At 43.6% G+C, this 17084-nt stretch overlaps 1 protein-coding gene across 23 annotated transcripts in view; it reads left to right on the forward strand.

The window, feature by feature from the left end:
- DMD (dystrophin) overlaps positions 1-11350 on the forward strand; it is a 1191992-nt gene extending 1180642 nt beyond the window's left edge. For 18 of the 23 annotated variants that reach the window (XM_049835325.1, XM_049835302.1, XM_049835308.1 and 15 more), the window contains one exon: positions 10519-11350. In XM_049835325.1, coding sequence (XP_049691282.1) covers positions 10519-10616 — 98 coding nt within the window. In that variant the 3' untranslated portion in view covers positions 10617-11350. Of the gene's footprint in view, positions 1-4163; positions 4196-10518 lie in introns of all 23 variants that reach the window. The other 5 variants (XM_049835304.1, XM_049835326.1, XM_049835317.1 and 2 more) reach the window with 1 other exon arrangement.
- The last annotated feature ends 5734 nt before the right edge of the window (positions 11351-17084 follow it).

Genomic DNA, 17084 nt, shown 5'->3' on the forward strand with positions numbered 1-17084 from the left:
CTGGTGTTACTATATACCTTTTGTAGGGAGTTTTTTGTTTCTTCAGTTTAACCTTTTGGCAGTTGGTGGCATTTCCTAAGGAGCAGAGGACCTCCATGCTCCTTGCACAGCTGACTGTTGGTGCTGAAAGCTGTTTCATTTCTGGAGAGGGAAATTCTGCTCAATACCTGATGATCGCTGTCCTTAAGGAATTTTTCTTTCCTTTTAATCTACAAGGTTTCCCATCCATTCGTCTTTTACTCTGCTGCTCCCAGCAAATTCACAACTGCTGCAGCTGCTTCAAACAGCTGCTGTGCTAACTCAAAACAGATGTCAAAGCCAGAGGTCTGACATTTAGTGGAAATCTGCCATTAAATACCACCTCGGTGGTTTATTTGACCCTGCTTGATAATGGGCCACAGAGGAAAACATTTTCACGCTGTATTTGTGCCCAAGCTACTAAATCTCCAGGGAATTGGTTCACAGTTAGAAAGTAAGATTGGCAGGCCAGTATTTTTAAAGCCAAATTCATCTCTCCTGCAGCACTGAGGACAAACAAGTTGCACCACTTCAGGTGGATCACTCGGTGGAGCAGGCTGTTTTGCGGTTATGGTTTTGTGGGAAATGCTTTCTATGAATGAAGCTCAGAGAGAATTGTAGGGGCAGAAGTTCTTGAGCTAACTGAAGTTGGTGAGAGAGCTTCCCAGGCTTTCCATGCAGAGCCCTTGCTGGTGGATTATGAGGAAGTGGGAGCCAAGAAGTGGTTAGAAATGAGACCGTGATGGCTTAAAAGAGCCAAGAGGCCATGATGTCACATGAAAACATTTGGAGAGGGATAGGTACTCACCGTTATGATTTGACATAGTATTGCTTAGTGCAGATGATGTCCTGTGCCGTGAAATTACAACACCCCACAGCAATAAATAAATGGCACTAAGAATAGCACCATCTTCTACAAGTTTTGTTTTATTTTTATCTCGGTCACATAAAACCACACCAGACACATTCTCTCCTGTCACTCTTGTGTCATCCAGGTTCTGTCACGAATGAGACTAACGTCCCGAGTGGAACTAGTAACTTTCAGCACTGCAAATAATGCAGTTTCTCTTACTCTGACAGCAAAACATCTTAAGGCGCAGACTTTTCTTTTCAGACTTTACTGAATCAGTGGAAGAGTACCCTGGAGTTATTATACTGTCGGGTATTCTGGAAATACTTTTCCAATTGAGCTACCCTGGCCTCTTCTGCACTGTATCCCCTTCTCTGTGGTATGGTCCTACATCCCACGTCAGTGAGCCCAGGTGAGTGAGATCCCTTATCACTCCCCTGTGGCACAAGAGTACTGAAGTGGCTGAGCTTCTCTGCAGGTTTCTGCTGGGTTAGCGATGGGAAGGACTAGATCTTTCATGATTTATAATGCTCAGTCCTGATGTAAACTGAGAATATGTTAATGAATTTAACAAAAACTTCCAGGAACAATTTTTTTAAGAAAAAAAGCTGTTTGCAGATCCAGATCTCTCCCCTCTGCAGCCCGTCTGTCTCCTGAGTTCAGTGAGAGGGGCAGTGCAGTAGATGCTTCGTGCTCTCTGCTTTGATCTGAATCTGCATAGATGCATGAAGTTTTTATTAGTGTCTCTGCTTTCAGGTTTGATTTGATCACTCTCTGTGTACCTTTGCCTGTGATACAATGTCATGTAGACTTCCAGAAAAGAAAAAGAAAGACTCTTCTATTTTGTAAGGGCAGGAAATCTTGATCTGAGCAGGAATAATAGATAATTAGGCACCCATGGATCATGTATCAGTGTTTTGATGCCTTATAGAATATAGATTTTCAGAACTGCAGCAACACAGGCAACGTTCGTCCTCTGCAATTTATGCCAAACCATAGTCCTTGCCTTAAAGCTTAGAGACGCACATTCATTCGTATGCAAAGAAGAAAATAAAGTAAAATCCATTAAACCCTTTTTAATCTTCCTCCAAAAGAAATTAGCTGTTACTGTAGTAGTGCTACTCTTGTTGCATTTAACAAATTTTAGGGCTGATTACTCACCACAGACTTTCCTCACCAGCTGTTTTGTGTGGTGCAGAGCTATCCCAGTTACCTTTAAATACATTCATTTTCAAGCAGAATCCAGTTGTCTCATGTAGATATTTAAATTAGACACTGTATAGCTGTAATTTCAGGTGCTTGTGCAGACAGGTAGGCATTTCTTAAGACCTCCAAAAGGATCCAGTATTTTACATGTAGGCAGTTCCTTCTGTCCTCTTGACCCAAGCTAAACTGTCTTCTATGGGATCTCATTCATGCCCCAGGAGTCTTGCACACCCAGCTGTACCAGGCTGCAGTTTCTTAAAAGTAGACCACCTACTCACTTAAACCTTGGGGCTCTTCCTCAGAAGACCGAAGCATGCAATGGATTTTATATCTTCATTTTCAAGGATTTTCTGTTACTTGATGTATATCGGTGAGAGGTTCTCATCTTCCCTCCTGGGAGGCATTTTTTAGGGAATTCAGGGCCGGAGGAGGTTGCAGGCTGCGTAGGCGCTCACGTAAGTCCTAGCGAGTGAGGCAGACATGCCAGGTGAGGTCCGTGGAAGTGCAGGGACACCTCTCCTGGCCGTCAGGCTCCCTCTGGTGCCTCTGCACACCTTTATTCTCAGGAGCAGAATAAAAACCCGCATGCAGAGCATGACTTCAAACCTATTATTATCATTTCTAATAGTAAGTGTGCTGCTGGGGAGAGGGGGAGGAAGGGAGTGAAACTTCCTCTGTTGTGTAAATCGTAGCCTTTGCTGTCCAGGCCCTTCAGAGGTTGCCCCAGCCGTTTCCATTGCTGGGAGTTTGCAGTTGAGCGGTGGGTCTGACCTGCGGTGGTCAGTGATGCTGTTCTCTCCCTCGGCCCTCTCCTCCTCTTCCCCTTTACCACCTCTGCTCCTCTTTGCTCTGTTGCTGATCCTTGTTCTGCTCCTTGTAAAATACCTGTGAAGCTATTTATTGTCTTCCTTCCCTCCTCCCGCAGGCTGCCATACCTAGAAAAAAACTCGACAGCAATTAGGTTACTGTTATGCTGACCGGTGTGTTCTTCCGTATATATCTGTCTCTCTCCCCATTGTCCCATATGTCGTTTACAATTACATTGTTTACAACAGCTCTGGGGCAAAGATCTTCCTCTTTCTTGAACAGCATCTCCCGCAGTGACTTTCTCACCTAAGACTGCAAGTCTGGCAGTACCCATGCTGGCAGTAATGTGACAGTGGGACGCTGCTTCTGGAGACAGCGAGTGTCTTATCGTCACTGGTTGGGCGATGGGAAGGGGGGTGAGGGGATGTTTCTGCTGTTGATTGACCAAAAACCTGGCTTTCTGGTTTTTAAAAATAAATATGCTATGCTAAGTTTTTGAGAAGGATCAGTGTGATCAAAGTAGGGCTTCCATGAAGGCTCGTCAGGAACATCTTTTCAGCTAAGCCCATTAATGACTCCTCTATTTGGGCAGTACAACTTGAAAGTTATGAGATGCTTTCCCTTTTTTCCCCTTTTATTTGAATTTTTTTTTCTCCCTTTCTCCCTCTGCCCCCTCAGTTTTACCATGCTTGCAGATCAGCTTGTTGGAAACATCTTTTGGAATATATTTATCTTGAATGTGAGCATGTTATATTCCAGTGTACAGCTCTTTTACATGTGTAAAATGTGTGTGTGTGTGTGTGTGTACGCATACGTGTATATATGAATATAAACCTGTATATAAGTATGTAGGCCATAAGAAAATGTAAAGCATCTGGATGAATTAATTTGACTTTGGGGAAGCATGATTGTACCACTAATACTGATCAGTAGAAGTACTCAAATTGAGGAAATTTGGATGCTCAGAAAGTGAATTCAGATGCTCTCTGCCATCCTTACCCTCAACTGAAAGGCCCGTAAGTTGGTTTTAGTAGTTTTCTCCAGTGATTTTGCTAGGTTAAAACCAAGCCGCAGATTAGAGAACTGTTCTTGAATACATCAAGAATCATCAGTGGATTTCAGTGCACTTTCAGTCTTTGTATAAAGCAGAAATGTGGTTACTTTATATTAAACTCCTAAATGGAAATTGAAGTGTCTCTTACAGTATAAAATACGTATTCACGTGTGGTTTTTTCCCTTTCTTTTCTGATATTTCTTCCACTTCCTCTCTCTGTTCCTAAAGGAAGAAATGCCCCTGGAAAGCCAGTGAGAGAGGTTAGTGAGATGCAGGCTCACTGCCATGGCTTCTGTTTGTCACAGCTTGCTTTCTGTGCCCAGCATGCGTGTGACGGCAGCACGGGTTTGCTTGGGTTTGGTGAAGGGCAGGGGTGGTTTTATTTTGCTTTGGGTTTTGTTTGATTTTGCTGAGTGCATTCCCCATGTGTGCTCTTAACGGTAGCGTACCTCTCAACTTTCAGTGGAGACAGTGTCAGCTCAGGGATTTGCATTTTCTTACATCCTCCCAGAGGTGGAAACTCAGGAATGGGGAGGAGAAAATAATACATTGAAATTAAGCCTCTGTATGATAAATGTGGTCAGCAAATACGCTGCAGTCATTGACTTATGTTCTGTTGCTCTTGCGTGTAAGCACAACAGGGAGACCCATGTCTCTTGCTGTTCTGCTTACATACTCACAATTGTCTTTACATATATATGCCAATAAACCAACCATCATCTCCAGTTATTTAATAGTTTTTTTCCTTTTTCTTTAGAACAGTGAGAGTTGAGAGGTATAAGAGATTCAGGTGTTTTAATGTCCTGATATACTATTGCAGAATGAAGAATGCTACTAACATTCACCAGCTCCACAGTGTTGTGTTCAGCAATGCAAATGGGCGATGGTTTTCACTGTGCACTTCGGACATGGTTGGTTTGATGCAAAATAGATTTTAGAATTTGTACGTCGCTGCTTGTTGATGGAGGAAAACGTTTTGCGCTGTGTTGTCATAGCACCTTTGAAAGTATTTCCAGAGAGCCTTGATTTTTCCTCTGTGAAGCTGCTCTTCACTCGCCGACCAGATACATTTGAAAGATGAATTCCTAGCGAAAATTATTATTAAAGATAAAATATTCAGAGACTGCCTGAGTGCAATTGCAAGTAGCTGTGAAATGACCTTTCCCGCACAGAAGACGTTCGGTGTGGATGAGGCAGAAATTGAAGGGTAACCCGGTTTGCAAAATTCTGCTGGTGTGGAGAGGGGGGCTCATGGAATCACACTGCGCTGGGGATTTTAGCAGAGCTGTTGGGAACCCCCAGTCACTGTCAGGCTACCCAGGGTAAACCAGGAATTGTTTTAATGCAGTGCCTTGAAATACGGTGGTTCTCTGCATTGGCGGGAGGAGCTGGCACAGGTCCAGCTACTTTGAGGTGTAAGGTCATCGGTGCAGGTTAAGTCTGTCCTCAAATGGCACTTCCTCTCATATGGATCAAAAAAGGGTGCTTGGGATGTCATCGACAGGTTGCACCAGTTCAGAAATTTTACGGAAATTATTTCCTATTCAGCCCTGCATGTTCTCGGGTCGTACATTCTGAGAATTGTTCTCCAGTTCAGCAAAACAGGTTGTCGATTTCTACTATCCTCATTCATATTTATGCATCTTATTCAGAAAAAGCTTCTGCTGCTGAGGACATATTTGATACAATTAATTAAAAAAAAAAAATTATAAAAATGAGCATGTCCTACCTGATCAGATTCCAGCAGCTTAACCCTAAAAAAAATTACTTCAATGAATCACTCGCAGCTTTCCAGTTGTATTTGCGCTTGTGACAGTTTCAGAGGGGGCTTGTTAAATTGCAGACCTGAATATAAAATGCAGTTCTCCACCTGCTTATGAAGTACATGAGCTAAGGTATAGAACAGCTTTTGCTTTATGTGTGAATCCATTTGTGCAAAGGCAGATCGTGCGGTTTTAAACCCACCCGGCCAGATTTTGATCCCATTACTCACATTAGGTATTGTCTTCGTGTGTAATCCCATGGATTTCGTGGCATTACTCAATATGAATAAGGGTATCAAAATCTAGGCCACCAACAGGAAGGATTTTTCTTTTGTCAGGGAAGGGTTAGAAATCTGTGCTGCTAAAAAAGGCACTGCATTGTGTTGGGGTTTCTTAATTTACTTTCTATGCACTCTTTCGAGTCTGAATGCTCCACATTATTTCTTTGATAAGGTGTAGTAGAAGATTGGTATTCAGTTACTGCGCCCTCACCCAAGGGACAAATTCCAGTAGAGCCTCTACAGCAAATTCAGCAGATGTGAAACGCATCATTCTGTATGTGACCAGAAGTGATGTAGTTAGTGTCTGCAGAAATAGGTATCTTCTTCTTTCAAAGCAAATGCATCTCTGTTAATATTCCCTCCATTTTATAAGTCTAAATTAATACTGTCCATGTCCCTTTTGAGCTTTATTGCTGCATTTCAAAGTGTGTGCTAGTTTTTTTCCTTAAACGGTAGCATCTTTTCAACCTTTCAGTGCCTCAAGCGTGGAGAAAATTTTTTCAGCTTCAAAGTTTTTAAAAAAAGAAGGAAATTGATGCCTTCTTTGATGACATTACTTTAAAAATACAAATCATAATGAGTGTAAAGCTAGGATTAATATTTTCATAACTGCTTTTGGCACAGTATTTTTCTCATTTGCTTCTTAAATAAAAATGTTGTTGTCCTACGTTTCAGTCTTAGTGAGGGCAAGTAAGCAAGTATTCGGCAGAAGAAGCAGAGCTATATAGAAACAGTGAATTTGAGCTCTTATTTAGATAACAGGCATTATAGAAGAGGGTGCATTCGTTGCACGTACGGTACCAGGAAATTATTGCATACATTGTCCTCAACTATTTATCATCTTGACTGACCTAGCTGTTACTTGCGTGTGCAAGAGAGGCAAAAAAGCGTGCTGGCCGTGCAGTGACCCCCAGCTGAGGGTTGTCCAGTTGAGTGGCTGGAGCGCAGCTATATTGCCCACTCTTCTGGCCCGTCCTCCCATCCCGTGACTGTCCCAGAGACTGCAGTCCTCAGGCTGTTGGCACTTTACAGTCCAGCTATTAACATAAACTGCAATCAGCAGTGGTTTATGGTCACGCTCTGAGCTGTAACCTCAGGTGGCTCAGGAGGAGACAACATGATTGTTCTGGGTTTCTGCCGAGGAAATTTAAGACCTGTGCTAGAGAGGTAGCGTGGATGATGTGGGCGAGAGGGACTCGTATCTCCTTAATCACCCCAGCATGCCCCTGTGCAGCTTTTGTGGAGGGAGATCGGATTCGAAGCGTGGTTATTTCAAAAATAAGGCAGCAATTAACAGAGAAAAGAAAAAAAGACTAGCAGACATTCCTGTAATTTGTATGTATTAAAAGAATACCTAGGGATCCCTGGATGCATAAGGTCGTTTTGGCCCGTGTTTAGTTGCCTGAACAATTTAGCAGTTTGTACCTACAGTGGCATACTTCTGAAAAACTTCTTCTTATATTTTTGTTTGAAGTTATTCTTTCTAGACCTAGCCCCTTTCTATAAAACCAGCTTGCCTTTGTTACCTTTACAGCTCTGTGTCTGACAGAACAAAATATTATTAACAAATACTGATTTTTTCTGAAGATGGGCTTTAGCAGTTTGAGTTGCTCTAAGTCCATGGAAAGGTGATCACTCTCCCTGAGCTAGGAACGAGTGGTGTTGGAGTCCCTGAAGAGCCCTGCAGTCTCACTGTTGTTTCTAGAAACAACAGATTGCAGTGAATCTGAACGAGACGCCGTGATCCCGCAGGCAGCAGTGCCTCTCACGGCTGCCCAGCCAGTTACGACTCTCACCACCGCCCTGTCTCCTGTCTGTAGGTTGCTGCAGGTGAGGAAGAAGAAGAGTATTTAAAGCCTAGAGATTTCTTGAAAGTAGTTTGCAGGGTCAGGATGTTTGTGGGGATGCTGCAGGTCACTCCGGTTATAGCAGGGTTATTCCAATAAAACCTTGATAGCACATGCTGCAGATGTACCTGAGCCATGTCGGAGTTTCAACTAAGTAGAGCACACCAGTGGCAGTTACTTTTACGTTTACGTAAGCATCTCCCATCTAAAATATGGTCTTGCTTTCATATGGCTTTGTCAAATTTTCACTTTCCATGGTGTAATTTGCTGGATTGATCTCAGCCTGCATAGTGCCAGTAAGAGAGATTATCCCTTACATCTAAAATAAATGTAGTATCATACATTTGCTTTAAAGTAAACTATGTTTTGACTGAAACTTGGCAGGAATTTTTCATGCGCTGTTACTTGATGTGCTCATGAGCAAATAAAAGTTTTTGCTTAGGGTGGATAGGATGGCTGTATATTAGTGATTTATGGATGGAATTGCTGATCGATGCATCTGTTTCTCTGTGCATTCGTGCAATTAACAAAATCACCAGATTAGAACCAAGTATTTCTTTGTATCGATATCTAGCAAACTGTGCCACGCACAGCACAGCTCACTGTCGAAGCTTGTTGAGTAGTTATCATTTATGTACGGCCTAGTTTTGTGTAATGAATGCTACATTAAAAAAAAAAAAAAAGACCGCCTTTAAAAAACTAGCATTTGAATGTAAAAGGTGGTAGTAGTTCCCCAGAAGAAACAAACTTCTCTGGATATTTCTCAGGTCACTTTTTGTCTATTCGATAAATGCAGATGAATAGTAACTAACGTCACTCCAAGCTCCTATGTACTGTAGAAACATCAGCAGCGCATGACTACTGTAGTATTTGAACATTCGGAAGAGGATGGTGAGTTTGATTTGCCCCACAGGGAAGGGTCATTCCTGTTGTCGGAGAAGACAGTTGTGTCAGGAGGGACACCCACCGTGTAGGTGGGCAATGGTAACAGTCGGGGTCCAGCACATTACAGGTAGGGACTGCATGAAAGGTGTATCCTGGGTACCCTGGTCATGTCCTTTCTTCATTTGGGTGCTCCTTCCTCAAGGACCATGGCAAGCACTCGTCACCCAGGCTAACGCAAAACACTCCTGGGAAGCAGGGCTGTGGGCAGAGGGCATCGCCCCCCCCGCCGTGTTTTCTAGACAGATGTTCTATCACGAGTACCCGCAGGGAGTAAATCAAACCCCTCAGGCTGTAGCAATATACAGTTTTATTGAGTAATACTTCCCCTGTTACATGCTTTCAGTTGCTGGCACTCAGCAGCTTGGGGACTTCTTGAGTTGGAGGTCACATGCACTTCTTTGCATCTAAATAAATCTTTCTTCAGTGATTATTTTCTAACTCCTTTTTTAACTCATTTATGTGTTTGGCCTCAACATCAGCCTGTGGCGATGAGTTCAGTAATACAATTACGTGCTGTGTGGAGTATAATTTCCTTCTGCTTGTTTTCAGACCTTCTGTCTGCTCGCTCCTCCTTGTCCTTGCAAGATATTTTGAACACTAGTCCCTGGTTGGGATGCTCATCTTGTAGGGTGCCTAGATCTTTGTCATATTCCCTCTCTTCAATCATGTTTATTCAGGAAGGAGACTCCAGATGGGATTCAGTTGTTTAAACCATGATGTCTTTGTTGATGTTTAAACCATGATGCCAGAAGATATTTGATACAGTCGTAGAAGGCTGCAGTTCTGACACAGGACTTGCAGGAGACCCACACTCTTCTGAACAGCAGGCAGAGACCAGGCAGGGTATGCCAAGTGCCAAAACTGGCAACTTTTGGCAATTTCATTTCCCTCCCTTCAAGTCTGTTTAGTCTCTAGTTGTGTTGAAGCCGTTTCTTACTGCTGATCAGCGTTGCTACCTTTCCTTTCCATTTGCAGCAGTGGTAAAATGAGTGTGAGAAGTTACAGGTTTCAGCTCAGAACTGTACTCTGTTTATTTATCAGTTCTGTGTAGGAGGACCGTGTGTTCTGGTTGTACCATCTTTGGACTTTACAGTGGTTACGGGTGAGGAGAAATGCGCAAGTGAACCACTGTGTAGTAGTCACTTCATAATTGTGGTATCTTTGTTTCTGCTGGACTGCTGTCTGAAAAGCAAAGGCTATTTTAAAAATGATTGAATAAACTGCAGCCGTTTAGTTTGGTCATCATTTTAGCTATCTCTGCAGGTATCCTGCTGGGAGCTCTTGAGTTTAATGATTTAGTTAATTACTGCTGATCTGTTTTTTTCTGTTTTTCTCCTTGATAGAACATTGAATGGTCACACACTTGCAGCACCAGTTGGAAACTTTTCTGTGATGTCAATGGATTTAATCATTGCTTTTGGTGAACATTCGTAATGATACAGCTTCATCGCTACGGGGGGGGGGGGGGGGGCGGGTTGGAACACGAACGTGCTGGCTTATTGTCAACATAGTTTACTGTAGCCATTCAAGCCAGTATTGCTGTTAAGTGTTCTGCAGAACCGGCAACTTTTGCCAACTCATCTAGGAGACTTTTGGAATGAGTACTCTCCGGCGTACTCCACTGGGGATGGCGGCGAGTGGTACATGGGGAATGATGTATCTGCGCTCGGCCTTTTCCGTAAAATGTTCCTACCAACCTGCTGCCGCGTCTTCTTCGTTTAATTTGCTCTTTGACTTTCTTTTTCAGGCCACAATGTAGGGAGCCTTTTCCACATGGCAGGCGACTTGGGAAGAGCAATGGAAACCTTAGTGACAGTGATGACCGACGACAAGGTGTTAGAATAGCAAGATGTGTTTTACAACTTCAGGCGTCCCGCATGGTTTTTATAATATTCATACTACAAAGAGGATTAGACTGTAAGAGTTTACAAGAAAACAAATCTATATTTTTGTGAAGGGTAGTGGTACTATACTGTAGATTTCAGTAGTTTCCTAAGTCTGTTACTGTTTTGTTAACAATGGCAGGTTTTACACGTCTATGCAATTGTACAAAAATTATAAGAAAACTACATGTAAAATCTTGATAGCTAAATAACTTGCCATTTCTTTATATGGAACGCATTTTGGGTTGTTTAAAAAAAATTTATAACAGTTATAATGAAAGATTGTAAACTAAAGTGTGCTTTATAAAAATAATTGTTTATAGAAACCCCCTTAAAAAAAACCACAAAAAAAAAAAAAACTGAGGCAGTGCATTTGTTTAGTATCATTTCAGCTCTGTAACTGCATCAAAGAGATTCATGTCCTGTGTTCTTTTCCTTGCCTATCAAAAAAAAAAAAAAAAAAAAGAAAAAAAAGTATTTCCTGCAGCGACATCAAAACAGCCAACTTACATTTCTCATTGGTTTTGTCTGACTAGGGCTGGCTTAAAAAAAAGAAAAAAATCTCCTGAACTTCCAAAAAAAGGTAGTTATTTCACCTCTTTCCAATAAAATTAAGAATTACATGAATCACACAGCTAGTTTGCAATAATTAAATGAAAGAGCACATTACAAGACAGAGCCTGCAAAAAATTAATGGGGGAAAAAAAAAAAAAAAAATAAAAACCCCAGAAGAAAGAAGGAAAGGAAAGAGTTTAATGACCATCCTATGCGCCAGCGTTTCCTCTGCTGACTAAATGCTCTTAGTAAAGGAACGTAGAGATTGCCTTACGGGATTAAACCTTTGGACCTCGGTGTCCGGTCCCCCGCTGGCCGCGGCCAGCAGGCAGTGCTTCAGCAGGAGCGGGGCACGGCTCTCCCCCCTCCGCTGCCACCGCTCGCGTCACCTTTGCTGCAGAGGAGAGAAAAAAGGGAGAAGTTCCCTCCTGACCCCCTGCGGGATCAGCTGACCCACAGCACAAGTAGGTGTTACAAGTAGGTTACTCACAGAGCAGCTCCGCTCGTCCAGCTCCCGGTACTGGTAATGAGCGTGAAGCTCTTCGATCCTCTGGAAAATAAAACCAGAGCTTTGCGGAATCCGTGTCTCAGCCTGCTACAGCAGCCGGTCCCAAGGAGCTGCGACGCTGCCAGCAACCTTTGGGAAAGGCTGTAGAAGAGTTACTGCTGTTCTTGCGCGCGTCTGGTGATCAGGTGAAGGTAGCCACACTGCTCCATGAGGTATTTATCACCAAAACAAAGGCCCTGGTCCTTTCTCCTTCCCCATTTCTCTCTACAAGTAATCCCGCACAATTAACAATAACGTGAGAAAGACAGGAACTGATAGCGAAACAGATTAGCCGGCTTGACTGCAGCTCGTGAGAGGTAGGTTTGGGTATGAGGTGCTGTCAGCAAAAGCTTTACCACTTCATTTTCTTAACCAGCTTTTAATTTTACCTTAGAATACGTAGAAACACACCATCTGACTTTATATTGCAAGAGTACAAAATCTGTTACCTCTTCTTGTATGAAGTGTAATTAAACTTGGGAAAGATTTTATTTTGAATGCTAGTTAACATTGAACATGGCTAGTCATGCTATTTCTACCTCACTTTGGTTTTGTGGTGTTCCTGACAATTACGTACAGATAATGTTACATCATCACCACGTGTCCATTGTGTGACCAGGTCTCATCGTTTAAATAATACCAACAACGATAATCATTTACAAAAAAATAAGTACAATCCCCCCCAAACCTCTGCTTTCCTAATAAAAAGCTTTTTTAACACTTTATTACAATAGGAACCCTTGGTATTTCTCATGGTCTTTTTTATCAGAAGGTTTAAATTGAGATCTGAGAAAGAGATGGGTTTCTTCTTTTTTTTTTTCTCCCTTATATGTTAAACCTTCTCTTCAGAAAAAAAAAAAAAATGGAGGAAAAATGGATTGCACGGTTGTTTTCATCAGGGTTTTGTTTTGTTTGTTTTACTTTCTAGATCTTAGTTTTGGAGTGAGTCTGTCAAAAAATATTTAAAAAGTTGAGAGCTTTATCGCTGCTTTTTTAAGCGTAATTTGGGAATTATTTCATATTCCTTATAATGACAAAGTATTAAACTGTAAAACATAATCAGTGTAGTTGAATACATAAATACCATATGGCATGTTATTTCATTGTTACTCAGTACTGGTTTATTACTTGGATATCATAATATATTGTGTTTTAACACCAACACTGTAACATTTACTAATTATTTTTATAAACTTCTGTTTTACCGCATTTTTTTCACAACATACCAAATTTCACCAAATATATGCCTTACTATTGTATTATATACTGCTTTACTGTGTATATCAATAAAGCACGCAATTATGTTATAAAAGGTGCAGTGTTTTCTGTTGAGGTTCAGCAGACGCCCCCTCCCTCTCCCCTCCGGCGATCCTGGCCGTAGGCGCCCACCCAGCGCCCCGTACTGCCAAACCCCCCGGTTAGCGACGTCTCGGGCCCCCGCGCTTTTTGGAGGGAGCCTCGCATCGGATTGATCTTCGCTGGTCAATCCAGCGCTTGATGGTCTCCTTGCCACCGGGCGTGATGCTAGCAAACCCCTCTCCTCCGGGCTTCGGGAAGCATACGTTCCCATCGGAGAGGCTGATGGCACGCGTCCCGTCTCGCATCTAAGAAGCACGCGTCGGTTTTGATACCAAGGTTCCGCTCGGTTGCGTCACGATGCTGTCTTTGAGCTACCTTTTGGTGGTAGAAATACTATACTGCAAAATAATAAAATAAAAAGGCAAAACCGGCGTATGTTTGTCTAGGAGTTTGAGAACACGGGGAAGGAGGAGGCGGGAATTTCCTCATTTTGTTCGCTTGAGGAAACAAATGTGCATCCCACATCTCCTCTCCCAGACTTGAGTCACTCCTGCCTGAGTGAATCTGTGCCTTGCTGCACTGAAGCCTCCTCTGAAATTTACCCAGTCCACAAAGCGCAGCAGCCGCCGGTGACGAGACGACTCCCGTTTAATTGAGTCGAGCAAGAGGGAGGATCGCTTTCTCCCCATCGCTAGCGCCGGCGTGGCGGCACGCGAGGAGATGCTGTTGGGTTTGAAGCCTGGCTGGGAGGATTTGGGGCTTGTGGATGGTCTTATTAAATACCTAAACGAACTGGAATGTCAGAAAAGGGCGGGTGAGCGAGGCGGAGGAGCGGTTGCACGCCGCCTCGTCCCTTCGATCAGCGGGAAGGGACAGGGAAGGCAAAACCCGCTTGTGCGTGCCCCGACTCGCCTCCGTTCATTTAGGGCTGCGACAGGCAAATCCGAACCCTGGTCCTGCAGGTAACGGGGGGGCATTTTGACCATTTTGGCTGCCCGCATGGGTGCAGTCGGGCTGAAACCCAATAAATCTTCCCCTTCTTGACTCGGGCTCCACTCAAAGATTTCACTAGGAATTTGTTTCAGCTCAGAGCAAGCGTATCAACTCGTTAGAAAGTGCCATAAATCTGCACAAGAAAAATGGGGCTGCTGAGACCAACCAAGATGTAACGCTTCCATACGTGAATCCCCGTAAGCTGATAATGCCGCTTACCAGCTAGGGAAGAGGATTACGGCACATACTCAGTAGCTCTTGGTGCCGAAAACCGGGTTAAAAAGCACTTGTGGTTAAGGGAGGGGTGAGAGCTAAGGAAGTCTTGTAGCTACAGAAGTGAACCGTGGGGCTTCACAAATACGGAGGGCTGCTGTTTCAGCCTAGTGCCTAAATCCTTACTGCTTGCCAACCCAAGGCTCATATTAGTCAGCTTGGCAATTGTTTCCCAGGTGTGAAGACTTATTTCATTATTACTATCTGAGCATTACAATGGATGCACCATTTATTTAATAGCTGGCACATGCTTTTTTACTAGCTGTGTCCAAGCAAGTTCTCCCTATCTGCTGACATAAGCAACCCACTGCTTTTGTAAGATTTTCCCTCTCGCTCGCTCACACACACACCTATGCACACAAGCACACACACAGGGGAAGGAAAAATCCAGAAAACCAGCGACAATCTTTTATTGGCTTTCTTGCTGAATGGAAGAGGTGGGGTTTTTTTTCTCTGCATGAGCATCTCCAGCAATAACAGCATCCTCACCCCAACCTATCAGTATGTCGAAAATTGCAATGAGTATTAAAAAAAATTATATTCCTGTACTTCTATAATAGGAAATCAGAAAATGATGTTGGCTCACTCAGCATCCCTATCTTTGTTTCCTTCACACGTGCTCTACTTGAATCTGAAGATGATCCAACCCAGCAACACAAAGTGCAGTTTTGCAGGTGCGGTAGTTTTCAAACCACTAACAACTATATTAAATGGGGGTCTTCAGGAACATACGATTTTATTAAGGCAAGGACGAGCTAAAGTAAATCAGTCAGCCCTCTGTGAAGCTGTAGAACGATGGCTTGGTCCTACAAAGATGGTTTGGTCACTGCAGCTCCCTGCTCACCACTCTGCCTTGTGAGGGTCGGGACCACAGCAGGTCCGGGGAGACGCGCGGTGAAACCCCAAAGCGTTTTATGGGAACAGAAGTCAAGTGCCGTGTATATAAGGAGATTTATCGGGTGTGTATCTTTATACGCTGGCAGCGGTACGACATAACACGAGGTTAAAGCGATTGCAGAACGGGTAGTATGTCCCGAAAGAAGATTAAAACTGTTCAATATCTAAAGGCCTGCTGTTAAGTTTGCGCTACTTAAAGATGCCCTTATTGATGATCTATGGCAGGGCTAGTACGTAATCAAAAAATACCATCGTGAGCGGATTTTTACTTCTGCAGCAGGGTAATTTTAAGTTGTGCCTCATTCACCAGACAAATGGTTTTATTCTACCGCTGATGTAGGAAATAGATACTTCTTTTGCACAGAAGATTAATGGCAGTTGCGAGTATAATTCCCCACCGCATCCCGCAGCAAATGTTTAGATAAAGGCTGCAACCAGCTGCAGGTGATAAGACGTGAAACTACTGGGGTTTTTCCTACCAACCACAAATACGAGCGCAGAAATTCATGGGCCTGGGAAAGTGTTAGGTACGTAGAATAAATGCTAGATACATGAATATACACAAATATGCACACAGCACAGAGATGGAGGCATAAAATACCCTGGTCTTCCTCGTTTTGTGTGTGTCTACATCCAAGCATGCACATGCTCACACACGTGCACAAGCCCATTGCTGTGCTAAGCCTGTTAACCATTCAGTTTAAAAAAAAAAAAAACGGAATAAAAGTTGTGTAAAACTAGATAAAGCTCGACAACGTGCATTAATTCAGCTTTAGTCTAGACTGTAACAGCCCGTGTTTTGCAGCACCAGAGCGGTATTTTATTCAGCAGGTGTTGAAGTTTCTTCATGAATTTTGATTTCTGAGGAAAGTGGCCGTAAGCACATTGGCTCCATGTAACGTCTGCTTTTGTTGTTCCTCTGAAACACCTGGCAGAGCTGGCATGGCCTTCCAGCCTTGGCAGAAGGTAATAAAGGCATCAAGACTATAACTTAGCTTCTTTCATCCTCCCCCCTCCTCCCTCTTTTATTTTTAACCTCACTGGCAAGCTCAAAGCCTTCCTTCAGCAAGATCTTGCAGGCAGACAAATGCTGCTAAGCCTTTCAATGACTTAGTGTGTGTATATTTTATTCTACCTGGGTTTTGCCGCCTTCCTCTTCTACATTAAGCAAACTTATAAGACAAACCAATACATGAAGGGGAAAGACCACTGGCATCTTTCAGTCTTAGAGTTGCAGGTACCCACATCGAGCCCAGGAGATCCCTATTTTCCTGCTGCAAAGCCGCAATACTGTTAACGCCCGCATAGTTTTATCGATCGGATGCCGTGAGCACTGTACGTAGGGGTCCCTACCCTCCCCCTTTTTCAGGATAGAAGGTTTCCTTAAAAGTTCCCTAAGACTTAGGATGCTCTTCACCGTTCGGCGCTTCCCTCTCCCACCCCATCCCGTCCCCGTCCCCATCCCACACTGGTCCCAAGCTTCAGACGTGAGTGCGGCGGCGAAGGCCGGTGCCCCAGCCCTCCCCTCAGCCCCCACCACCATCTCCCACCACCTTCCACCCCTCGGCGGCAAGGGCAGCCCCTTCCCACCCTGCTCCTCCGTAGGCTCCTGCCAAAATCCCCCACGCCTGAACCCCGCCTCGTCGCACGGCTGACACCGTCTTTCCTTCAGTCTGATGAGTTGTTGGGGTTTTTTTTTTCCCCCCTCCACTAATTTCCCTACCGAGCCTGATTTTTTCCATGCTTCATTAATGGTTTCCTTTGTGCCACTTCTAATACATCGCTTTACTTACAGAGCAGGCTCTCCCCTTCCATCTCCCCCTCTTCCATTCCCGATACTCTTAGGAAGGTGGCCGCCTAAGTGCC

The sequence above is a fragment of the Accipiter gentilis genome, chromosome 32 (genome assembly GCF_929443795.1).
Source record: "Accipiter gentilis chromosome 32, bAccGen1.1, whole genome shotgun sequence".
Taxonomy (NCBI): Eukaryota; Metazoa; Chordata; class Aves; order Accipitriformes; family Accipitridae; genus Astur; species Astur gentilis.